General features: G+C 43.7%; 1 protein-coding gene across 2 annotated transcripts in view; it reads left to right on the top strand.

Annotated features, from left to right (window-relative positions):
- Positions 1-26126, top strand: part of PARN (poly(A)-specific ribonuclease) — a 155277-nt gene that overhangs the window by 62159 nt on the left and 66992 nt on the right. The window contains exon 22 of one of the 2 annotated variants that reach the window (XM_044234161.1): positions 15179-16277. The exons of the other annotated variant lie outside the window; for it this stretch is intronic. Within the exon in view, the coding sequence (XP_044090096.1) occupies positions 15179-15261 (83 nt within the window). The 3' untranslated portion in view covers positions 15262-16277. Of the gene's footprint in view, positions 1-15178; positions 16278-26126 lie in introns of those variants that run through there. 2 annotated transcript variants of the gene reach the window in all.

The raw sequence follows: 26126 nt of genomic DNA, 5'->3' as shown, positions 1-26126 counted from the left end.
AGGTAGAAACCTGACAATTATTTTGTAAAGGCAGCACAAATTCAGGTAGTTGTAGAAATTCCCGATAATGCTGCCTGAGGAACCTGTTCAGGACGATGTGTGGGGACGGAGGGAGCGACGTGCTTCACTTCAGTCTAGGGTACGGTGCTGTGGTTGTGTTTATATTAAATTGTACTTTTAGAAGCACAGCTTTTATTGGTGCTGAACAGATGAGTATTAAGTTGTGGTTATGACTCAAGGCAATTGTTCAGCGCTGTTTTGTTAAAAGATGCTTACAACTTTAAACTTTATCTGTGCATTTTGTTTTGTTTTCCGTTTGATGTCTGCAGAATTTGTAGTGATAACTGCTTACTTCACATGTTGGTGATTTGTGTCTCATTTTTCCTTCATCACAGTAGTTGGGGGTTACCAATTTTTTCAATTTTATTTTATTTATTTATTTATATGAGAGAGAGAGAGAGCCCACCCGTGAGCATCCACAAATGGGGGAGGGACAGAGGGGAGGGAGAACCAGACTTCCTGCTGAGCAGGGAGCCCGCTGCGGGGGCTCGCTCCCAGGACCCCGGGATCATGATCTGAGCTGAAGGTGGGCGCTTTACCAACTGAGCCACCCGGGCGCCCCTGGGGGTTACTGATTTTGATGGTCTTTGCAAAGAACTAGCTTTTGGTTTGGTTCATTTTCTGTATTGTTTGTTTTTGTTCATTTATTGGTTTTCTGCCTTTTTTTTTTCCTTTTTCCCTTTCTTTTTTTGAAAAAGGTTTATTTATTTTAGCAAGAAAGAGAGAGAGTGCTTATGAGCACAGGGAATGGGAGAGAGAATCTTCGGCAGACTTTTCAGTGAGCCTGGAGCCCGATACAGGCGGGATCTCACAACCCTGAGATCCTGACCTGAGCCGAAACCAAGAGTCTGCTGTTGAACTCACTGCGCCATCCAGGCATCAGCCCCCCCCCCTTTTTAAAGTTTATTTAACTCTATACCCAACGTGGGGCCCAAACTCACAACCCCAAAATGAAAAGGTACACAGTGTACTTCTCCAGCTGAGCCAGTCATGCACACCCCCCTTCTTTCCTTTTATTTGCTTTGGGTTTACTTTGCCTTTCTTCTTCCCACTTCTAGAGGTAGAACCACCCGTGATTGATTTTTAAAATTTTTTTCCAGGGGTGCCCGAGTGACTCAGTTGCTTAAGAGTCCTGCTCTTGATGATCTGCGCTCAGTTCTTGATCTCACAGTCGTGAGTTCAAGCCCCGTGTGGGGTTCCACACTTAGCATGGAGTCAGCTTAAAAAAAAAAAAAAATCTTTGTAGAATTTTTTATCCTGGGCCTTCTAGAGATTGCCCCTGGGTCAGTACAGCTTAGCACTCAGCCTCTGATTGGTCAAGTGTGTACTTAAACACCTTGAGCCCATGAAGCTTCCACCTCTTTCCAGCTGAGAAGACATTCAGCATTCAAACAGTTGGCAAGTCTTCCCCATTTCTTCCTTTCAGTTGTACCTTCTCGTCTCCGGTCGGGTGCACCAGCGCTCCCGGCCAGCTAGTGTTCTGGATGTAGCCAGGACTCTTCCTACTCATTGATTGTCACCTTTTTTTGTTTGTTTGTTTCTCATACAAACATTTAAAGCTGCAAATTATTCTTTAAGCTCTGCTGTAGGTGCATCCCACAAATTACATGTTGTAATTCCATTATTGCTAAGTTAGATACCCAGGCACCCCTGGCCTTTTTGTGTTTTTTGTTTCCCCATCCTTTTCTTTCCATGTACTGTCAACTTACCTGTATATATGTATGTATGTATGTATATATATATATATGTATATATATATATATGGTAATTATTTACATGCTTTTGTCATTTTAAAGCTTGTTCTTTGTTCCGTCTGTTTTTTTTCATTTTTCTCTCTCCTGTCCTCTTTTGGATTATTTGAAATTTTTGAAGAATCCCATTTTAATTTCTCTCTTGCCTTTTTAATGCCATCTCCTTGCAGTATTTTTTAGTGGTTGCTTTAGAAATTTTAACAACCGTCTGTAACTTTTCACAGTCTACTTAGAGTTCATATTATACCACTTGACATACAATGAGGAAACCTAGGATGCATATAAGGCCATTTATTCCGATCCCCGTTGGTTTTCATGCTGTATTGGCATATATGTAATATGTGCATACATGATAAATCCTACGAAGTGGTGTTATAATTTTGTTCTAAACAGTCCTGTGTATTTTAGGATATTAAAAGGCTGAATTCTTTTCTCCTTACCCTGACTTTTATCATTTTAGGTATTGTCTTCATTCATTCCTGAAGACCCAAGTTTCTTTTGAGTATCATCTCACTTCAGCCTACAGAGCTTCCATCAGTATTTAGTACAGTGTCGGAGTGGTGGCAGGCTGATTGTCTTAGTTGTCCTTTATCTGAAATATGTCTTTATTTTGCCGTCATCCATGTAGGATGTTTTAGCTGGCTAAATAGAATTCTGGATTTCTCTCTTAGCATTTTAAAGATGTTCCTCTATCTTCTGGTCTCCATGGTTTCTCATGAGAAGTCTACAGTCATTTGCCTCCTTGTTGCCATACAGAAATGTGGGTATTTAAGATTTTTCTCTTTGTCTTTGGATCATTGGTTTTCAGCAGTTCCACTATGATGGACTTTGGCATGGCTTTCTTTGTAATTGTCCTGTTGGGGTTGACAGAACTTCTTGAATCTGTACATTTAATTTAAAAAAAATTTTTTTAAGATTTTATATATTTTTTTTAAAGTAATCTCTTCACCCATCATAGGGTTCAGATTCACAACCAAGGTCAAAAGTCAAATGTTCTACAGACTGAGCTAGCCAGGCACCCCTTGAATCTGTAAATTTATGTCTTTCACCAGATTTAGAAAGTTTTGAGACATTACTCAAATATATTTTTCCTGTCCTATATTCTCTTGCCTCTTGTCCTGGGGGCTCCAGTTACCTAGATGTAGGAGTCCTTTTTTCTTTCTTTTTTTTTAAAATAAAGATTTTATTTATTTATTTGTTCTTTACCTCAGTGAACATAATTAGAATCACCTGTTTAAAGTCTTTGTCTAATAATTCTCACATCTGCATTACCAAGGTGTTGGCACCTGTTGATCACTTTTGTCTTGAGACTGCATCCTGTTTTCTTGGCTCTTCGTGTGTCAAATAACTTGGGGTTGTTTCCTGGACGTTGTGAATGTTCTTTTGTGGACACCCTGCAATCACTTATATTCCCGCAGAAGAGTGTTAGTATTTTTGTTTGAGTTTTAGCAAGCATTTAACTTACTTAACTCAGACTGCAAACTCTTGCATGTCTGTAGTGGGAGGGGACTCAGATCCGAGCTCAGACTGCTTTTGGTCTGCCATGGGCACGGTTAAGTAAAGGATCACCCAGACACATGGGCTGAGTCTATGCACCAAATTCAGAGTTGCCATTTTCTGGTTTCTTCTGTCCTAGGATTCCTTTCCCACTCTATTGCCACTGGTTGCCTCATGCTTCTGGTTCCTTCTACAAGAAAGACATAGGACTTTTACAGTTGTTGCCCCATGCCCCTGTCACTTCAGTTTCCCCTTGGGGCATAGTCACACAAAAAGACCCCAGGAAATTCACTTCATGCCAGCTTGCTTCTTCCAGGTTTTTTTTTTTTAAATATTTTTACTTATTTATTTGACAGAGAGATGACAAGTAGGCAGAGAGGTAGACGGGGGCGGGGGGTGGGCAGAATCCCTGCTGAGCAGAGAGCCTGAAGCGGGGCTTGATCCCAGGACCCCAAGATCACAACCCGAGCTGAAGACAGAGGTTTAACCCACTGAGCCACCCAGGTACCCCAGCTTCCTCCAATTTTTAACTCCTTTGCAAAATATACCTGTTTCTGTCCATATTCCAGAGTCCTCAGATACTTATTTTTGTTTTCATTTTTGCATTCCCCCGCCCCCCCCCCCCGGGAGCTTGTAGTTATTATCAACAGAAAAGTTGACCTGTTAGCTTATCCTTCCAATCCTGGAGGCAGAACAGCTTTACTTGTGCTTTTCCAGTTGTGGCTCTTACAGTATCTGCTTTTGATGTAACACTTCTGCCATATTATAGCATGCTTAAACTACCTCTTTCTGTTCATTAAATAACATTTTAAGAAAATATCATGTTAATGCATTAAAAACCAAACCAAACCATGTGACTTACCTCTTTTAGCCAATTAAAATTGACTTCAGTTTTAGTTCCTTTTGGGTAGGCATACATACCAATAGACAAAATCCAGACCAAGTATTTGATATCTTTGTTTCTATTTGTGGTCTTTTTCATAGTTGGCTAGTGCATTACTGTATATTTATCTTTGTCAAAGAGGAAATGTACAAAACACTCGAGAAAGAACCAAAAATGAATGTTTTTTTCCTTTCATGTTTATTTTCCTAATCCTTAAACCTTGCATAGTGTTGGTTTACAACAATTACCTTGATTATAAATATAGCAATGGATAAATGAGTTCAACTGTGACAGGACTTTATAAGGGTTCTAGGAAATAAGCTTGTTTTAGAGGAAGGGGCTGATAACTTACTTGTGTGTTTAAATGATACAGGATTTTCATGCCATAAGTGCTGCATCCTGGAAACAATGTATTTGTTCTTACATACACAAGGTTTTTATAGTAGTGGCTTATTTTTTTTTAAAGATTTTATTTATTTATTTGACAGAGAGAGATCACAAGTAGACAGAGAGGCAGGCAGAGAGAGAGAGGGAAGCAAGCTCCCTGCTGAGCAGAAAGCCCAATGTGGGACTCGATCCCAGGACCCTGAGATCATGACCCGAGCCGAAGGCAGCGGCTTAACCCACTGAGCCACCCAGGCGCCCCAGTAGTGGCTTATTGATAAGGAAAATAATTATTATTTTTTTTTTTAAGATTTTATTTATTTATTTGAGAGAGAGAGACAGTGAGAGAGAGCATGAGCGAGGAGAAGGTCAGAGAGCGAAGCAGACTCCCCATGGAGCTGGGAGCCCGATGTGGGACTCGATCCTGGGACTCCAGGATCACGCCCTGAGCCGAAGGCAGTCGTCCAACCAACTGAGCCACCCAGGCGTCCCAGGAAAATAATTATTAATGAAACATGTAAATGTCTGTGTTTTGTGTATGTATCTTCTGATGAAAACTTAAAGCAGCTGACTTTTTTTTTTTTTTTTTTGGTAAACTCCTCTAAGTCACTTAATCCACACAAAGCACTGTGGAAAATTTTAACAGTATTTATTAAGAGCCTTCTTGTTTTCCTAATTCCCCTGTGTGTTTTATCTTGAGAATTAGCAGTGTTACACATCTGTCCTATGAAATCTGTATCAGGCAGATTTATTTGAGAATAACAATAACTTGGACTCCCCCTAATTAGTATTCTTTAGAGCATGAGCTGATATGAGGATGGGGCAGAAAGCTTCCTGACTTCCAGATACGGCTTCCCATGTTCTTAATATAATTACCACCGCTAAAGCAGCAATGACAAAATGAGTTCTGTGGCAGTGAGAACCTAGCCAGGAGAAAGAAATGGAGGTTCAGTTGGTTAAGCCTCTGCCTTCAGCTCAGGTCATGATCTCAGGGTCCTGGGATTGAGTCCTGCATCTGGCTCTCTGCTCAGCAGGAAGTCTGCCTCCCCCCCGACCCCCCTGTTTGCCTGCCTTTGCCTACTTGTGATCTCTCTCTCTGTGTCAAAGAAGTAAATAAAATCTTAAAAAAAAAGAAAGAAAGAAAGAAATGGCATGTTTGTGCTCTGGAGGTTGACTCTTCGTGTTCTGTTAATTTGTTTCTGGTCCAGGGCATTGGGTTTGATGTTTGTGTTCTAGAGGCCGTGTTTTCTGGATCTAAGAATGTCAGCTTTGTGTTGCACTGTCAGAATATTCAGCAGATCTGTCATATTTAATTGTTGTATCATTCATAGCAAACTGCTCATGTTGTGTTCTCCTGCCCCCAGATTTAGACTAAATCAAGTTCATTATTGAAAATGTGATACTTGAAAATATGAAGAAAACAATTCAATCATGGTCTCACAACCTAGACATCGATATTAGTAGTATTTTGACTCATATTTCTTTTTTAGTGTTTTATTTTGTAGAGATGAGTATTTTCATGACTTTTTTTTTTTAAGATTGTATTTGTTTATTTGACAGAGAGATCACAGGTAGGCAGAGAGGCAGGCGGGGGGGGCGGGTAGGGGAAGCGGGCCCCCCCTGCTGAGCAGGGAGCCAGATGTGGGGCTTGATCTCAGGACCCCGAGATCATGACCCGAGCTGAATGCAAAGACTCAACCCACTGAGCCACCCAGGTGCCCCTTTTCATGACTTTTTAATATCAGTTGGAATCTGACTTCAGATGCATTTTTGGATATGATTTTTTAGTTAATATTAGGTCATGAGCATTTCTCGTGCTATCACACGGTTTTCTGGGAGAGTTTTCTTTCTTTTTTTTTTTTTTTTTTTATTTGAGAGAGAGAGACAGTGAGAGAGAGCATGAGCGAGGAGAAGGTCAGAGAGCGAAGCAGACTCCCCATGGAGCTGGGAGCCCGATGTGGGACTCGATCCTGGGACTCCAGGATCACGCCCTGAGCCGAAGGCAGTCGTCCAACCAACTGCGCCACCCAGGCGTCCCAAGAGTTTTCTTTTAATGGATGCATTGCATTTATATCCGTTTGGGATGACAAGAGTTTATTATTTCAAATTCTTTTTTTTTTTTTTTTTTTTACATTTTTAAAAAAGATTTTATTTATTTGACAGCAAGAGAGTACAAGCAGGAGGGAGGGGAAGAGGGAGAGGGAGAAACGGGCCTCCAGCTGAGCAGGGCACCCCACCCCCCTCCTCCCCCAACATGGGGCTCCATCCCAGGACCCTGGGATCAACCTGAGCCAACGTCAGACACTTAACTGGTTGAGCCACCCAGGCGCCCTAAATTCTTTAAAGAGCATCTGTGTACCTTACTTAGTCTTTGTATCTTTCATTTAAAAAAAAAGAATTCTGAAGAAGCAAAATCATTAGATTCAAATAATCTTGAAAAAAAAACTAAAAACAACTCATTTTTTTCTTATTAAACAGTGATAATTTATTTTTGTTACTAGAAAAATTTTAAACTACAGAAAACTAAAAATATTGTTCCGTGCCCCTCTCTTTACTAATGAAGATAATTGCAGTAATATTGGAGGTTTACCTTTCTGTTGTGGTATTTAAGTGTATATTTCATCTAAGCTAATGTATATTTTGCATATTGTTTTATGGTTCTTTTAACAGTTCTCTTTGTGAACATTGAATTTAAGCAATTTTAGGACTCTTGATTCCGGTTCCAAAATAAGCTTTTATTTATTCTTCTGATTGAGCTTTAGAATCATTTGTTAGCGTCACTCAGAAAGCCCCCTGAGATTTTTCACTGACGTTTTAACAAATTAATTATACTGGCGCCTTTACATAGACATACTGAATCTGTATGACCACAAATGCATGTGTCTCCATGTGCACTCAGGTAATCTTGTGTATCCTAGAATGCAATGGTAGGTTTGATTGCTGATATTTTTATTGTGTATACTGTTTAGGGTTATGCAGAACACTCTGGAAAGCAAGGACCATTGTGCCTCATTTAGTACCATAGTCGTAGTTCGCTCTCGGTAAATTTTTGGAATGTGGGTGGCAGTGGGAGACTGAAGGCTGAGCTGGATCTGCCTGATTGCTTCCAGGCCCCTGATGACTAACTTTGAGGGCTCAGTGTAAATGTTATGTCTCTGATTCTTATTCTGGAGGCTTCCAGGGCCATTTGATGTCGTTTCTGTCATCGGAAAGAGTGAACTGGCTGATTAAGTAGGTTAGCTGTGTCTGTCTTCACACGTTTGCCTTGTTTCCTCATCCACGATTCTGTGTTTTACAACTTGTTTTTAAGAATGAAATAAATCGGGGTGCCTGGGTGGCTCAGTGGGTTAAGCCTATGCCTTTGGCTCAGGTCGTGATCTCAGGGTCCTGGGATGGAGCCCGTCACTGGACTCTGCTCAGCGGGAGCCTGCTTCCCCCTCTCTCTCTGCCTGCCTTTCTGTCTACTTGTGAGCTCTGTCTGTCAAATAAACAAAATCTTTTTTAAAAAAAAGAATGAAATAAATCTGGTTTTAGCAAATTGGAAATAGTAGAAGTGAAATGATTTGGGGGTACTCAGTGGCTAATTAGAAATAATATTTTGTTACTAAAAACATTACCAGTGAATCTCTTGGGGTGGTGGGATTACAGGTAGTTTTAGTTTATTGTGGGCCCCCCCCATTTATTTATTTAGTTAGTTAGTTTGTAGAGTGCCAGGTATTACCTAGGGATTAAAGTATTTAAATTTAAGATGAAAACATTATTACTTGATTTTTTATATGTGCAGGAGCAGAGCAAAGGAAAATGTCTTGCCTTTGAAACTTTTTTGTATGGCTGACTATTGTTATTTTGCGGTATCTTATCTCTAATCATGAAATTCCTGGAATTCGTTTCTTTGGATTTTCCTTCTTCCACTTCTTGGTTTAAATCTCCTGTTTCTGAAAGGGTGAATTTGAAACAGTTTTGAAGCATGCTCTTTATTGATAAGATTTCCAGCGCTGGGTACTTTTGCAATCTGCCCTCTTTTGTCCTGGAAAGAAGCCCAAATATCACTTTGGTAACAGGATGGATGTCACTTCGTTAAGTTTAGCAAAAATGCCAGAAAATGCTAGACCACCGGAGTGTTGGGTAACTTATAATTGATGGTTGTGGTGACCCTAGCACTTCAGATGATGGTTTTGCCTGAACTTCTACACCCCTCGTCAGTATATCTGGGCATTACTTGGCATTTTTCATGTCGGAGGATTATAAAAAGCAAACATTGCTTAAAATAACTTAGAACAAATCACACTGCCTAACTAGTGGGATTGCCCTCTGTAAACCTCCCACGTTAATTGGAGAAATGCAGGGAACTGATTTGTTTTCCCATTGCATCAAAGGCCAGGGAGCAAACTGTTGTAGTACTGAGAAAAGGAACCTAGAAAAGACGACACAGTAAAATAAAACTTTGAAACTGGTATTTTCTTCCCCCTACACATATCCTGTATTGTTATCACAGAGGTAATAGAAGGGAAATAAATCATGACGGCATATTATATAGCTTAAAGAAATATGAACTGCATGTAGGACACCCACTGATTTTAGTAATTGTTAATTCCCGAAGTAAGTTTGTATCTTTGAAGCATGAGCAGGGTCACATTTAGGGGTGCATTTTTGTAATTGTGTTTTACATGGTGTGTAAGCCTTACTGACTTATCGCTGTATATTGCTAGGTACCTTTAAGTGTCTGTGTTCAGTGTATTTATAGTAACAACAGAGAAGAGAATAATTATGAAGGGATTTTGCAAGGTTTTTAACAAGATGGTTCTCTTTTGAAATCTGCAGTGTTAATCTTCGCATAAATATTTGTCTGTCTCCTGCTGAAGAAACCGAAGGACTAAATTTAGATGGGGAATAGAGACGAAATAATAGTCTTTGCACTCAAGGAATTCATGGTCTAACGATGCAGACGGGTATCTGGACAGCACACGCTCGGTGCTGTGATGAGGGAGGGAGAACCCGCCCAGACCGGCATGAAGATGCAGAGAAGGGTCAGCCCGGGAGGCTTCCTGGAGGAGGTGATGCCTGTGCTGATCCCAGGAGGTGGCCTGGTGGAGGAAGGCTGAGAAAGCCCTGGTGAAGAGAGGGACCAGTAGTACATCCTTTGGTAGGACTGGAGCAGAGGGTCCGTGTGGTTGGGGTGGGGGTGTGTGTGGTTAGACGGTAGAAACACAGAATTTATGTGTTAAAAATAGGAGTTTGAATTTCATCCTCTGCATAAATCTTGCTGTAATATTGGTTTGGTGGGTTTTTTTTTAATTAAATGAAGTTTTTAAAATAAAATATTACATTTAACTACTTTTCTTTTAGAAGTCTGGGGCTTTTGAAAGAATTTCCCCGTGTCGAGTGTCAAGATTGTGGACCAAACAAGGAGCAGCCTTTGGAAAGCTGGGTTGTTGTCCGAGTTTGTCCCCCTCCCCCAGCCCTGTGGCTCTCTTCCATAGGTGCCCGGTGGCATTATAGCACCAAGGCAAAAATAGATGGACATATTCGAACAACTTCTATTTATTTTTAAAGGTCTAGAAGGTTGTCTTTGCATTTACTCTAGCTCATAGCCTTCTCTGAGAGACTGAGGCCAAATTGAATTTATCTGGGAACCTGTCACATCTATAAATGCTACATGGAGTAATAAATGGGCCGTCGGCTTCCAAGAATTGGTGACAGTGCACTTCAGTTCCTAATTTAGCGTTCATGAAAATTATCCCTTGACAAACAAGATCATAAAAAAAGAAATTCTGCTTGACGGACCCATCTTTTGATAAACAGCTAAACGTTTACACGGACATTGCTGGAGCGAGTCAAGGTAGGGGGTAAATGACCAGTTGAAAGAATGCAGACGGCAGGTGTTTTCATGTTCAAGGGAAGGGAAGGGGCCTGAGCCAAATCTTGTCCCACTCGCTTTCCCTCACTCAGTAGACCAGGTTGGTGGGGAATGGCTGCGGTGGTAATTTCACATCCTTGGTATCTGGGAAGATGTTTGGTGTGGGCTGGGGAGGCTTGGAGGAGAGATCTTAGTGTGGTCCTTGAGAGAGGGCGGAGAAGAGAGCCGAGCGTGTGGGCACAAGAAGTAGGAATCCGAGTGGATGTTGGTGACAGTGTCCTCCAGTGTTCATCAGATGGTAGTTTACTCTGTCAGCGGGTTGTGAGATCATGTTAGTGAGTGTGACCAGCATTTTTACAAAAGGACGGAGTTAGAAACTTTCCGAGTGAGTCCTGTATACTGAAGGCAGGCTTGCTTTTTTGCATGTAACCTTTTTCAGGTATAAATCTGTACACACGGATATACGTGTTTGTGCCCCAAGTTGTAATAAAAACGTCTCGTTGCAGGTCGTGGTCACGAAGGTTTGAACTCATGGGCTTTAGGAAACTTCCATGTATGCTGAGCACCGTGGCAGGTGTTAGTAGTATGGGAGGCAGTGAGCGTAGCTCTGACAAAGACCTTGATCCTCAGGCGCTTCCTTTCTCTAGAGCAATTTGCAATGGGAGATTTCATGTGTCCAGCCCCTGGGAAGAACTCTCATTCCCTTACGTTACATCTCCCCTGGCCAGGAGATTTCCATGCTCTCTCCAAGAAGGGGATATTCTGCTTAAACATCTCACCATGCTGTCCATCCCTTTTTGCTTGGGCCTCCTCATGGAAGGAGGACAGATATCATATCTGATGGGTAAAGTCAGGAAGAAGCTGACGTCTCAAGCCCCTTTTTGACCAGGGGGTAAGGCTTTGGCATTGAAGAGAGCAGGCCTGGAAACTGACTTCAGGGGTCCCTTCTGGCAGCAGAGCCTGGGACATCGTTGAGAGTGCCGAGGCTCCTTGTGGCCGTCCTGTCTCTCCACGGGTGGGGTCTCCTGGTCTGGACTCCTTAAGCCGTGGCAGCAGCTATGGTGTGAAACCCAGCGTACCTCAGGCCCGAGATCCTTCTCTAGCACCATCTCTCTAAGGAGTCCTGTACTGGGGGGAAACGTGCAGATGCTGAGTCATCGTGAGCGCTCCTATCTTTCCCTCAGCTTGTTAGGACCCAAGAGAGCCAGATGCCCCCACCTGCCGTCCTCTACCCGAGGAAGAGGTCTTTGGAAAGGGTCAGATGCAGAGGGCTTTGGTTCCTGTGGTGTGTGAGCTGCGGAAGGCCTCTCTTACACGCCCAATAGGGTATGGATGTGAATGCGGGGGCCCGGATAAGGCATTTCTTTGGGCGGGGCCTGACAGGTTCTGCAGTACGGGAGAGCTGAGAGGCCGGGTATGATGGTATCGTGTCCAGAAGCAGAATGACACTCAGGAGTGACCTCCCGTTAACATTTTTTGTGTTCTGGGCTTGGTCTCTGAGGGACTTTACTTACCACAAACGTTGTTCAGATTCTGTGAAAAAACTGAATTTTCTCCTTTGCCGCCCTTCTGGATTAATGACCAAACAGTTAAAGTGCTTTTCAACTGCGGCAGTGACTTTCTGTGTCTTAACTAGCATGCCACCAGCCAGAAGGTGGTGCTGTCGTGTCGGCAGCAGAGTCCCCTTTCCCTCAAGTCACACTTGTCATCTAAATGCTCATTCGCGCCAAGTAACGTGCGCACGTTAGCCCCGTGCAGTGTGTCACCGGACAGGCAACAGGGGACGTTTGTGGGATCAAAGCTTTAGAATCCGAGACGGGGGAAACCCGCCACCAGGTTAGCCTTGGTTAGGCTGCTCGCTCAGGGGTATAGTGGCACTGCTGGGGAGGCAGGAGGATCACATCTGCTCGGTGCCGTATTGGTTCCTACACTGGCTCCCATATTCAGAGGACAAGGGGAGACCGCAGAAGGAGTCTGACCCCTCCAGGCGGGGAGGCAGCAGGTTTAATAAAGCAAGGGGACTTCCATCCGAGGCCTGTCTCGGGCTTGCACCTGCTGGCCAGAGTCTTCAGAGTTTATGTCAAGGCCTTCACGGGGTTCAGTCCTGTGGACTGCCCAGATGGTCTCCACACCACCTTCCTGTCTCAAGGCTGTGTCCTTGGAACAGCTCCCGCTGTGGGAACAGTAGGCAGGGAAGGGGGTGAGTGCGGATCCTCTGATTGTGGGGAGCCAGCGCATGGGTCAGCTGGAGGTCACGTCCTCACCATTATCTCCTCCAACCTGCACAGTCTCCCACGGTTTGGTTTGAAGACTTACGAATAGAGATGAGAGGCATTTCCATAGACCGAAAGCATTTTTTTTTAAAAGATTTTATTTATTTATTTGTCAGAGAGAGAGTGTGTATACAAGCAGGCAGGGTGGCAGGCAGAGGCAGAGAGAGAGAAGCAGGCTCCCGGCTGAGCAAGGAGCCCGATGTGGGACTCAATCCCAGAACCCTAGGATCATGACCTGAGCCGAAGGCAGTGGCTTAGCTGACTGAGCCATCCAGGCGTCCCAGAAAGCATTTCTTCCTATTCATTTTTGGAAAAGATCTAAGTATCTAGAGGAAGACTCATGATGTTTGTAAGAAATACTGTGCACAATTCAGTGCTTAATGGACAGTTCAACCAAACTGAACTACCTGAGCCAATCTCTTAGTTTGTTTTAACCACTTGAAAGAACCCCAGATGGTATGACGGACTTGGAGTAAAGCTGTGTGATCTTGGGTGCCTGAATTAACCTCTCTGAGCCTTCAGCCACTGGGAAAATCTGCTGCTCAGGGCTGGGAACAATGGATGGAGGTCGTAAAGGTAATGTTCTCCGCACAGTGCCTGGGTCTAGCTGCTCAGTCAGTGTTTACTTCTTCCCTCTGTCCCCCCTTTCAGAAAATCAGCCATTAAAATAATATTGCTCCCGTGATTTTACTTAAAGTATGCATTGCAGCGTTGTGGAGACTGGGTGCAAAACCTCTTGGTGTTTGCACTTGGACCTCGGGGGGAGGCCATGCTTGTTGCTGTAAGTGGCTTCCAGTTGAAATCTCCTGCCCATGCCGTTTGAACAAAAGACCAGACCCGTTGCCACAGTGATTTTCAGCCGTCTGCCCTTTTCTTGCCCATGGCTCCCAACAGCTGGGCTGCCGTTCTAATTCTTTTCTTCTTGCAGTTAGGGGTCTCCCTCCGAGCCTTCTCGGTCAGTCCACTTCACTCCTTATGGGGGCAGCTTTCTGTTAACGGGGGAAGCATCATCAGTCATGGGAGGATTCCGGATTCGTAGACACAGAGAAGTCTGTAAGATTGCTCTAAGGTAGGGTCTGTGGGTCTATTCTCAGACTCGGTTTGGGAATCTGGTTTGGGAATGGTCTTGAAAGTACAGGCAGTCCTCGTTCTGCACAGATTCTGCGTTTGTGCATTTACCTACTCGTTAAAATGTTTTCATAACCTCAAAATCAGCACTCACGGAGCTTCTGTGGTCACTCACGGACATGCGCAGAAGGCCGAGCGTCTGAGCCGCCCAACACACACACTGCCCAGTTGAGGTGGAGCAAGGCCAAGGTGACACTCTGCCTCCACGGCGTAGCTCTCAGCTGTGAACAAGTGCCCTTTCACGGAATTTGTAGGGCCACGGTTTCCGTGGTTTTGTGCCTTTTGCAGCAGCCCCCCACCCCTGCCCCCACCATCACCCCAGCATGGTGCCCAAATGCTGTCCCATGTTCCTGAGCACCAGAAGACTGATGGGCCTTATGGAGAACGCACCGGTGTCAAATACACTTGGTCCAGGCACGAGTTAACAGTGCTGTTGCTGGCAAGTTCAACAGTAACGAACCAGCAGTGGATATCCAATAAGGTATCATGAGACGGGAGCGCACGTGCAGCAGGAGTGCGTGTTGATGGCTTGAGGAAAATGTGGCTGGCGTCTCTAACCCTGGTTTTCAGCAGGAGCCGGACTTCAGAGACACAACTGTTTGTTCCTCTCTGTCTGCCTTTTTCCTTTTTCCTTCAGGGGGTTCGGCCCAGAGGCCTCAGGGCTGCCTGCGTATCGTTTGTGTTTCAAGGACAGATACCTGTTGTAGAGCTTCTAGAAAGCCATGGGGCTCTTGCCCGTCAGCAGCACTGGGCTGTCCTAGTGACGCAGCCTGGCGGGTGGCTCGCACACCACTTGGAGCGTCTGCAGACAGGGAGGTGAATGGAGGAGACAGAGTCTTGCGGGACCTGAGAACATGGAGCCGTATCCTCAGTTTATTATGACTAATCATTTTAGAAAAATGATAGTTGTCTAGCTAAAGGATCGAGATTTGTTACATCCGGTTGTATCTTGAACATCTCTGCTTTTAATTCTTGTGCCTTGAATTTGACTTTAATCAAAGATGGTGTTGTCTGTATTTCTTTCTCTTGTTATCAACCCTCTGGTCATCAGCTTCTATCTTAATGTTTCCATCACATGGTGAGGCTTGGGAAAACTGGGAATCTGGGGTTTACCTGGCCAGGCTCTTCGTTTCAGCCTCATTTTAACTGGCACCTTGTCTCTTGAAAAAGGAAAGAGCTGAGATGGAATAAGAGTAAATAGTAGTCGAGGATTCTTTATTCTTCTCAGCCAGAAGGCTTTCCCTAGTGGAGCCTTCGTTTTAAGGAAAGCATTGTTTTTAGGTCTGTCGAGCTAATCAAATGCTAGGAATCACGGCACAGCTCTGACCTGTCCTTTGACCTGCAGGACCCCTTAACAGGTGGATGTTGAAGAGGGACAGTTTCGAGTGTGCTGGACCCACTGAGCTGGAACGTCCTCTACCGCGGTGATCACCCAGCCGGCTCACCACCTCCTTCACTCATGTGCCTGGAAGCTGTTTCCACAGAGATGGTTGCACTGACTTCCCTTTGAACCGGGTGTCTGAGCACCCGACCTCCATCTGAGAATGACTGGGTGCCCTGCCTTTCTGCCTCGGAAGGGGAGGGGTGCCCCTTTTGTGACCACAGCGTTGATGGAACCATTATCAGTATTAAGTACGGACACTGTCAGGCCTTGGCCAACCTCAAGCCAGATTTTCCCAGACACATCCTTATCTTTCAGAGGGGAGGGTGTCATCTGTTTCATTTCTTGGTGGAGAGCAGCCTTTATGCATTGATGCATTTCCTTCCTCATCTGTAGTTAGAGTGGTATAGGAACTTAATCTGGATGCTTTCTTCACAGGTCTTCAAACTGAAATTCTGTGAGGAGATTATCTCTTAAGTATTCTGGATAACGTCAGACAGTAGAAACAGGGAACTACTTCAAGCCCCCCCTTCAAGTGCTGGTTTTAAAAAAATTGTTAGTATTCGTTCTGAAAAATACCCATCATAGACTGTTTTTAAAATCTGTCATTGTTTAAAGTCTCCTTTACATCCTTGTTCGTGTGATTAGATCTTTCTTCCTTGTCATCACATAGACCACATTGGGTTATATTTATTGATATATAAATAAAGGATATATTTTAAAGAATACATAATATATATGTATTCTATATACATAGGATACAATCATGGTATCTGGTAATAGAAAGATTTAATGGATTCTAATGAGGAAAGATAAACATCACGATCACAGGCCCGGATCTGAATGGCACCGATCACTATACTTTGCTGATGTTCCCCGCTTGGAGAAATTTTTACAACCAGTTGATCATCAGTTTTAATATTGCTTCAGAGACATTTTAAGGGAATAATGTTTGGGAAATTACATGTAAGTGGAGAGAAAATGTTTTCCGTAAAGTATTTTAAGTGAATGTAAAGACTTCTCTCTAAATTTCCATTGGATTTCTCATTTGAATAAAGGGAACTTTTCCCCCTGCCTTGCTTGCTAGTGTTTTGAAGAGTGATTATGTTAGAGCTTGATCTTCGGCTTCTTATCTTGATAAATCGAAGGCTCTTAATGCTGTAATTTAGCAGCAGCAGTGAACAGCTGCCTCTAGGAGTAAAGATCTTTTTTCATAATTCATGTTTGGACAAGAAGGTGTACCTGGTAATGAATCTTGATTATCTAAACGGCCAGTGATGGACCTCGGCTATGATAATAGACTGGTTTGCCTTCAGGCCTCAGCTCTTTTTTGAGCCCTTACTGATAAGGAAAAACAAAACAAAGAATTCTTAACTAGGTAGTTGCCTTGGGGAAACAACAGCTCCTGAAATGTTTTCTGTGTCTTAGGCTGAGAAAAAAGAGAATTTAAATAAAACTCACAGGTTAGAACCAGCTACATAGGTCCGTCTCTGGGCTCCCCTGAATGATTTTGTTCTTTGTCTCCTTAATCCCGCAGCCTCCCAGGAGAGCCTGGGGGCCAGGCTGGTTTTGTTTCCCTCCTGTGGTTAGCTGCTCTGTCTTTGATACTGTGTCATAATAATTCCTTGTTCAGTGTGAGTATCCAGCCTTCCCTGTAGCGGTTACCTCGATACATAAATACAATATTCATTTTAGGTTAGCTGGAAGGTAGGCTTCTCTGTGCTCAGAGAAAGTGAAAATTATTCTAATTTGTACCCCAGCCCTCACCACGGAGTTGCTGGCTCTGTTCACATCATGTCAGAGAAGGTGGTTAAGATGGTCTGTGGTATTAGCTGAGTCTTGCTTTATGACCTGGTTCGTTCTTATTTATTTATTTATTTTTAAGATCTTATTTGTTTGACACAGAGAGATCACTAGTAGGCTGAGAGGCAGGCAGAGAGGCGGGGGGGGGGGGAAAGCAGGCTCCCCGCTGAGCAGAGAGCCCCATGCGGGGCTCCATCCCTGGACCCTGAGATCACAACCCAAGCCGAAGGCAGAGCCTCAACCCCTTGAGCCACTCAGGCGCCCCAGCCTGGTTCGCGTTAACAAAAATTCCCAGAGTATTTGGAAAGAAAGTGTCATTTTTCTACTTGGGAAGTCTAGGGTTCCATATGTCCAGGAGAGCCATCTTGTTGAATAATGTAGTTATATTCTTTTATTTATTTACTGATTGCTTTTGTTTGCTTGATCTCTAAATGTACAGTTGGGTTTTTGTTCTTGTTTTTCTTTTTTAACTCCTACTGTGGTTTCGACACGGTTGGTTTTTCCTTGTAATTCTGTCAGGGTTGGCTTTGGGTAGCTGAATGCTGTTCTCATTGGTGATTTGTCGTTTTGGTTTTTGCCCAGAGGTCAGTTTTGTCTGAGATAACTTGTTGCTACCAAGTTTTTTTTTTTTTGGCTGCTATTGTCCATTCTCATATTACTTTCAACCGTTCTGAGTTGCTCTGGATGTGTCTTTTGTGAATGACAGATTAAAATTTGCATCTCTTCAGTTTGAGAACATCTGTCTTTTAAATGGAGAGTTTGGTCAATCTATCTTTACTATTTACTGTGCTTGGTTCTTTTTCTTAACACCCACTTGTGGAGCAGGCTTGGTACAGTTTCTCTTACCAATGACTCCTCTCTTCCCAGCTGCAGTCTTTGGCAGGGTCAGACTTGGTTGCCACCTCTCTGGGCCTCTTAGTGAGTTCCTTTGTCCCCTTGAGTAAGGGACAGGCCGGTCAGGTAGGGAGAGAGCGGTAGGGGGCTTCAGAATCAAGCTCACAGAAATCCCAAAAATGTGGAGATGTAAAGAAACTAGAGATAAGGGAGCACACCAGACCACCCTACCCTAGGTGTGTGTGTTGGGGTTGGGGGGGAGGTGGTCTTTTTTAATGACAGTCACCTGTGACCAACAAAGAATAACCAGACCCTAGAAAGAAGTAAGCCATTAAAGATGTTATCACCAGTCCTCACCCAAACCAAACCGCCACAGGAATGATAAGATCACAGGCTTCCTGGTTAGTTCTGATTAAGAGACTGTCACTGGAGGCTCATGTTGGCAGCCCTGTTGGGGACCCCCCTCACTCCTGAGAGCCTTTTTTTTTTTTCCTCCTATATCCTCGCAGATGAAAACCCAGCTTTACCCACTCTCCTTCGTCCCCGAGATTTGTTCTTTTACTCCATGAGACGAGACCCTCGCTCTCCCTCCCCAGCCTTCCCTTTGAGAAGGCAGCTCTTCTGTGTGCCCAGCGCAGCGGGGGGCTCTGGGTCCAGCCTTCTGCCCCTTGCACACCTGTGCACGTCTGGACCTTAGTGTGGCTTCGGGGTGTTGGGGCTGCTCCCAGGTCTCGGCCCCCCAGCACCGCCTCTGCTGCTTCTCTCCTTCACCCTGGGCGTTCAGTTCTCTGATTTCTGACCCCCTAAGGATTTCTTTTTCTTTACATTTAGCTCAGCTCTACATTTGGGGTGGGAGGAAAGGTGCTGGTCTCCTTTCTCTGACTCTCCTGTGGATTCCTGGCGGGAGGAAACTGCCTGGTGGTGTCTTAGCTCCATCCGCCTCGTCGCCGGCACCCGGCCGAGTTCTCCCTGTTTGCTCCTGGAGTGTAAGTGGGGTCTGTGGCCGTACATCTTACAGTGTTGGTGTCGGGCTTTTCTCACTCTCTCCTGCTGGACGACTTTACCTTTGCCCCTACGTCATATTTAACAGAAATTCCACATGGAAAACAGCAGAATTTCTCTGTGGCTGTGCATGAAGGGTCCGTCGCTCCATGTGCTCCCTTAACTGACATGTGACTCTGTCCAGGCTTTGCTGCACATTGCATGTTTGTTGTGCTAGAGCATCCACAGGGGATGGGACCTGCAGGCCACCGAATTGTTTGGCGACCCTGGTTTGCTCTCAGAAAACAGCTGCAAAAGCTCAATTTGGGGGATGTGGTGACTCCTCATCTATTACTTGGGCTCCCACGTCCCACAAGTGCTCATGTTCCAGGGGAGCCAGATTCTGGTCCAGGTGTCTTAGCTGATGCTCAGGCCTCGCCTGGATTATTCTGGCGGCGGAGGTGGGGGGAGGAATTTAGCGTATTGCACATCAAGTGCTCTATTTTCCTTTTTCATGTGAAAAAGAAAAGGGAATGATTTGGTTTGCCAAAGTGTGTTGTTCTAACAGCTCTTGGGAGAGCTAAAGAGTGAAAATGACGTTTTGACAAATCTTTTACCTTAGTTAATTAAGCTCTTTGGGGAACTAGACTGGAAAACTGAAGGGAAATGCATTGCAGCATTGTTACTGGAGAGGCCAATACCATGGTGAGTCTTGGGCTGTAGAAAATTCTTATAGTCTCTCTGATGCAAGCTCCTGTGGTCTGGTTGTCTGGGTGAACTTTTTAATTACAGAAAACTTTTAAAGGTAACCCAGCAAAGACAGAACAATATGGGGCACGTGGGTGGCTCAGTCGTTAAGCGTCTGCCTTTGGCTCAGGTTATGATCCTGGGGTCCTGGGATCAAGCTCTGCATCAGGCTCCCTGCTCAGGGGGAAGCATGCTTCTCCCTCTCCCTCTGCTGCTGTGTGTCTGTCAAATAAATAAAACCTTAAAAAAAAAAAAAACAGTATCATAATGAATCCTTCTGTACCCTCACCCCTCATTCTTCAGTCACTACCACGGCCAGTCCTGTTCTGTCTCTGCTAATACCCACTCCCTCCCTTTTTGTCTTACTTTGAAGCATGTTCTAGATACCATATCATAATCACTGGTTTAAAAATACATATATATATATTTTTTCCATTGTGTATGCTGCCAAGACAGATTCTTTTTTTAAACATAGGCACAGTATTATTGCTCTTAAAAAATAAGTTCTATCTTAATATCCTCAAATATTCACTTACTGTTAAAATGTCCAGTTATCTTAGAAACATCATAACTTTTTCTGTTTGAGTCAAGATCCATGTAAGGGGGGCTCCTGGGTGGCTCAGTGGGTTAAAGCCTCTGCTTTCAGCTCAGGTCATGATCCCAGGGTCCTAGGATCGAGCCCCACATCGGGCTCTCTGCTTGGTGGGGAGCCTGCTTCCTCCTCTCTCTCTCTCTGCCTGCCTCTCTGCCTACTTGTGATCTCTGTCTGTCAAATAAATAAATAAATACATAAAATCTTAAAAAAAAAAAAAAAGATCCATGTAAGGGCCACACATGCTGATTGTTGAAATGTCTCTTGTGTCACTTAAATCTACGGGTCTCTCTTACAGACTCTTCCTCTTCATTTGTTGAAAAAAAAAACAAAAAGCAAAAAACAGGGTCATTTGTCTGAAGGTTCCTGTAGTCCTCATTTTACCGATTGCATCCCCTTGTGTTGTGTTCCGTATTCTCGTGTCCTCCTCTTTAACCTAGACCCGTTATTTCATTAGTGGTTGGTATATGGCAATGTTGTAATTCCAGCATTCCTTTTCTATTTCTGTTCTGTTTGTTGGAATGCATCTGTAGAGAGAAGCTCTGACTTCTCTGTGACTTGCAATGAGGATAGGAAAAGCAGAGTATATATTTGATTCTTTCCTTTCATTTATTGCTTCTTGAAAAAGTTGGTCAATTTACTAGAATTCTCAGTGGTGACCAGTAAGTTGTTTTAGTATCGTTAGAAACTCCTGGCTGTACGGCTTGTCAGTATCTTCAGTGCGATGTAATCAGTGGCCGTTTTGACCCTTGATGATGATCCTGTGGTCTCAGCTTTGCAAGGGAGAGCCTCTGTAGGATGGCTGAGTCCTTTTTACTTGTCCTGTGGTATGATAACATGATCCAAGGCTCATTGGACATTTTCTGTTATAGACCTGGAATCAGCACTTCTCCAGGGAGCTCTGGTTACTTTTCATGAAAACACTGTTTCAAGACCACAGTCAGGGTGTTCGAGTGCTCACGTCGCGGTACTGAGTTGGTTATTGTTTCTGAGCCTTTAATAGAGCTAAGAAAATTTATTTTCTCTTTGTTGTTTCTCCCTCTTTCAGATCATACATCATGAGTTCAAACTGCTATTTCTTATTCAAAATTAGGACTACAAGTTTTTTATTTAACCTCTGTTTTACATATATATATCTTCTTTTTCCTATACCAAGAATCTTGGTTCTCAGTGATACTGGGAATGGTAGAAATAGAATACCATATAATTATTCATTTGCATTTTCCCATAATACATTCCCAGCAGTCTCAGAATAACCAAACCAATGCAGTTACCAGCAGTATGACAGTTTAATATATTTTTTTTTTCATTTCTTTTGAGCTTAGAGTGTTTCCTTTGAGGGATGTACAATCTGATAGCTATTTTAAAACCTCCTCAATTCTGTCATTATTTATCATATATGTATATGCACAAGCTTTTATAGGGATAATCTTTCTCTATATGGTCTGTTTTATTTATTCTTTCTCCTTTAATTACTATGTTTTTAGATTTTGTTTGGGGTGTGTGTGTGTGTGTGTATGTGTTTAGCGCAGCTTAACATTTTTGTTCTGAAGGCTACCATATTCTAATCCCACTGTGTTTCGGTAGCTGCCTCCTTGTTTTATCATCTGTTTGTTTCCTTTGTGTGCACTGTTCTTGTTAATATACCTTTAACCAAAGCGGGTCACATGACAGTTTTGGATTCAAAGGGAGAAGTAAATGCACTCCTTTTTTTTTTTTTAAATTAAGACTTTATTTATTTATTTGACAGAGACACAGCGAGAGAGAGAGAGAGAGAGAGAGAGAGAGAACGAACACAAGGAGAGTGGGAGGGGGGAAGCAGGCTTCCGGCTCGGCCCAACAAGGGGCTCAGTCCCAGGACCCTGAGATCATAACCTGAGCTGAAGGCAAATGCTTAATGAATGACCGAGCCACCCAGGCACAATACACTCTTGATGGAAAGAGCAGGAAAGCCATATGCAAAGGGTGTGCTTAAAAAGAAGGCAGAATTTTTGGCCATTTTACATTCTGCTGCAATAACAGTATGTAATATTTCTATCTGGCCTGTTTTAATTTTATTTTATTTTACTTTTTAAGGATTTTATTTATTTGACAGAGAGGGAACACAAGCAGGGGGAGGGGCAGAGGGAGAAGGAAAAGCAGGCTCCCCCCCCTGAGCAGAGAGCCCAACATGGGGCTCGATTCCAGGACACTGGAATCATGACTTGAGCCGAAGGCAGATGCTTAACCATCTGAGCCACCCGGGTTCCCCTATCTGGCCTATTTTTAGTCATTGCCTATTAGTTTCCTACTGTGAGCGATACTGAAATTAGCTACTAATCTGTTATTTTTCCTGCCTTCACTCTTGCCTGCATCTGATTTGAAGAAATACCCTTTTACTCACCAACACTAAGTGCAAGGAGGGCAGTCCTCTTTTTCTGCCCTCATGTCCTCCCTTGTTTTCAGCCTTTTCTTTTTCTAGTACCCGTACGGCATCTGCACGGTCAGAGCAAACAGCCATTCTGCGTGATACTCTGTCCCCCATAACCATCGATCAGTTTCAGTTTTACAGGGGACTCTCCGTGTCGCGGCCACACAATGTCGCGCCTACCTACCACGATGCTCCTTCAGTGTGCTGATCTGAAGCTTGTTCTCTGGTGTGGCTTTCAGGAAGTCATGGGAAGAATGTCGCAGAATTCTTGCATGTTGGTTTGTCTATAGCTTTTATACTTGAAAGCCAGTTTCGTTAGATGCATATCTGTATACAAAAGAGGACTGGTTCAGATATTCTTCCCGTAGTATTTTAATCATGGTATTCCGTTTACTTCCGGTGTGACGCGCTGCTCTTAGAGTTCAGGGCAAGCTGATTTTTTCTTTTTTCCCCTCTTCTAAATGACTTATTCTTTGTGTCTGGGTGCCTAGGAGATTTTTTTGCTTTAATGTCCACTAGTTTTATTAGAATGTGTTTTTCAAGTCTAGTTGTCTGGGATCTGTTTTCCCCAGTGTGTGGTGTGTTTTTTCACTGTGCTGTAAATATTGAGTCTTCTTTTCGGTTCCTTTAGCAAAGTTGTCTTAAATTATAATTTTGAGCATTGGTCTTTTCCATTGCTTTTGTTTTTGTCTGTGTGAACTTAAACCCATTTGGGTCTGTCTTTTTTTTTTTTTTTTTTTTTTAACCGGTCTTCTGTGTCACATTTCTTCTGTATCATATTTAATCTCTGTGTTTCTTTTTGGTTTAAGATCTTTCCTCCTTTTCATCTTCTCTCTCCTGAGACATACTGCATTCACTCATTTTTGTGTTCTGATTTAGCCTTCACTTATGAAAGCATTTCTTCTGTATCTAATTCTTTCCCGAGTTCTGTTCTTTTGAGTACTATCTCCTCATTTCTGAGTTTTTCTGCTTGTGATTGTGTCCTTACGTATTATATCGTGCTCTTAAACTCCTTCAGTTCCTTTCAAAATATTAGGTACAGTTTTCATGTCTTTTGCAGGCCTTTCTGGCGTGCTTTCACCGACTATAAGGATAATTTTTCTGCTGCTTCTTTATAATAACTTCCCATGGGATTTGAACACAATTCTCTTCTGTTACTCATTTTGGCTCTACTTTCTTTTTCTTTTTACTATAAAAAACCCCTGAAGAAACATTAAATTGGCAATAAAATACGTTCTTGTACACATATTTGAGCTAGGTTGTCAATCCCAGTGATCTAATAGCAGGGAAGTGTACCTTAGAATTCGCTACCTCAGGTGACTTACAGCCATATCATGGGGACATTGTTTACAGAGGAAACCATGTTTACAGAGGAAGCGGACATCTGCACTTACACGGGTTCAGGTTATGTATGAAATGCTTATGTCTGAGCCGTGAGAGTCAGGAGCATGTATGTGTTTTAGAATTCGACCAACACAGTGACACAGTTTTGAGGGTATAGGGTCCCCTCAAATGTCTTCTGTAAGGACAATAGTTCCATGGACCACATGGCATGTGACTACCAGCAGAAGAGTTCTGTGATGAAGACTTCGCTTCACCTCGGCAGCTGTGATAGTTAACAGTTTGACCTAACGTGGCTCTTTTTTTTTTTTATATGTTTTTATATGTATGTATTTGACAGAGAGTGAGCAAGAGAGAGCACAAGCAGGGGGAACAGCAGGCAGAGGGAGAGGGAGAAGCAGGCTCCCCGCTGAGCAAGGAGCCTGATGCGGGACTCGATCCCAGAACCCTGGGCTCATGACCTGAGTCCAAGGCAGACTCTGAACAACTGAGCCACCCAGACACCCCAGTTTTATGTAGCTCTTTTTGAGCCATTTCATTCATATAGAACAGGATTACTGGGTGTCCACTGTGCTTATCCCAGACACACTTCTGCTGTAGGCCTTTCCACTGGCTCCTTCCTCCACCCGGCTCTTTCCTAGACGTTTGGTGATTCACACTTTGACCTCACCTCCTGTAAATCATGGCTCAGAAATTCCTTGTGATGCTTCACCTTGCCTCACTCCATTTAAAAGTAACTCTTCAGGGCGCCTGTGTGACTCAGTGGGTTAAAACCTCTGCCTTCGGCTCGGGTCATGATCTCAGGGTCCTGGGATCGAGCCCCACATTGGGCTCTTTGCTCAGCGGAAGCCTGCTCCACCCCCCCCCACCCCTGCCTGCCTCTCTGCCTACTTGTGGTCTCTGTCTGTCAAATGAATAAATAAACTCTTTAAAAGGAAAAAAAAAGAGTCTCTTATTTAAAAAAAAAAAAAAAGTAACTTCCATCCCTGCCCTCTTCCTTGCCTTACTGTTCTCCAAAGCACCATGACTGTTCGGTTTTTCATTTTGTCTAGACCCCTTTCCTCCACCATCTGTTTCCCCTTAATAGAATCTAAGTCTCATGAAAGTTCCCCGGAGCCTAGAACAGCACCCGACACACTAAGCATGCAGAGATTTACTGAATGACTGCATATATGCTGGACACTGGCCTAGCCGCTGAGGCTACAGGGGTGAGCGACACTTGCCCCAACCTCACGGAGTTTTTTTGGTCCAGTGGGAGAGAAGAAATTAAATTGGTCAAAGTGTGGAAAGTGCTGTATAAGAGAGCAGAGCAGGAGACCCTGAGCTACTCCAGGGTACTCAGGGTGGGCTTCTTCGAAAAATAGAATTTCGAGCTCAACAGTGAAGGAACAGTTGAGTACAAGGTTTATGACTTTGGGGAGGGGTGTTCTAGAAAGACAGAGCACCTTTTTCAAAGGCTCAGTGGCCAGAGAGAGCAAGGCTGCCATGTTCAGTTCAATGGAACGAGAAGAAGGCGAGTGAAGCCAGAGCACGGGAGGGCGCAGGAGAGAGGGGAGCGGTCCGCTGGGCAGGGCCACACCAAGCGGTGCCTTGAGGCCAAACTATTGGTTTTGCTCTTTCTGAAGTACCTCAAACAGGTATCAGTCACAGCCGTGTAAGTTGGGTCATAACTTAGACCTTAGGGTCTATCACAAGGTGTGTAGTAAATACAGGATTTTATAGGACATCCCACATCGAATTATAATGATTAATGACAGAATCCATTCTAGAATCTTTGCTCTAGAATCTTTACCCACCTGTAGCACATCAGGGACGCCCCATTCCTAGTATCTGCTTTGTCCCAGGCCTCGGAGGATCAGTGAAGATGATTGAGGTGACGACTAGTGACCGCTCAGCACAGGCCTGGCCCAGCTGAAGGGTCGCTCTTACCTACAGAGTGGGAGACAAAATTATTTTTCTTACTAGGTTTTGTACACAGTGAATGGCTTTTAAATTTATGCGTTCCAAAAGGAAAAAAGAAAATCCCTTTTTTTAAATTTTTTTAGACCCTGAAGGTTTTTCAGGATTAGTTTTTAGACGCATTTCACCCTTCGGGTCCATGGATCTCAACTTGAATCTGTTAAATGTAGTAACTACAGAGGCAGAGAAGAGCCGAGAAGTCTCGATCTCATCTTTGTTTTGATTTCAGTGCATTGATTCAAGCT

This window comes from Neovison vison, chromosome 14, assembly GCF_020171115.1.
Source record: "Neovison vison isolate M4711 chromosome 14, ASM_NN_V1, whole genome shotgun sequence".
NCBI lineage: Eukaryota > Metazoa > Chordata > Mammalia > Carnivora > Mustelidae > Neogale > Neogale vison.
Note: the sequence above shows the minus strand (reverse complement) of the source record. Positions and strands in the feature narration are given on the sequence as shown.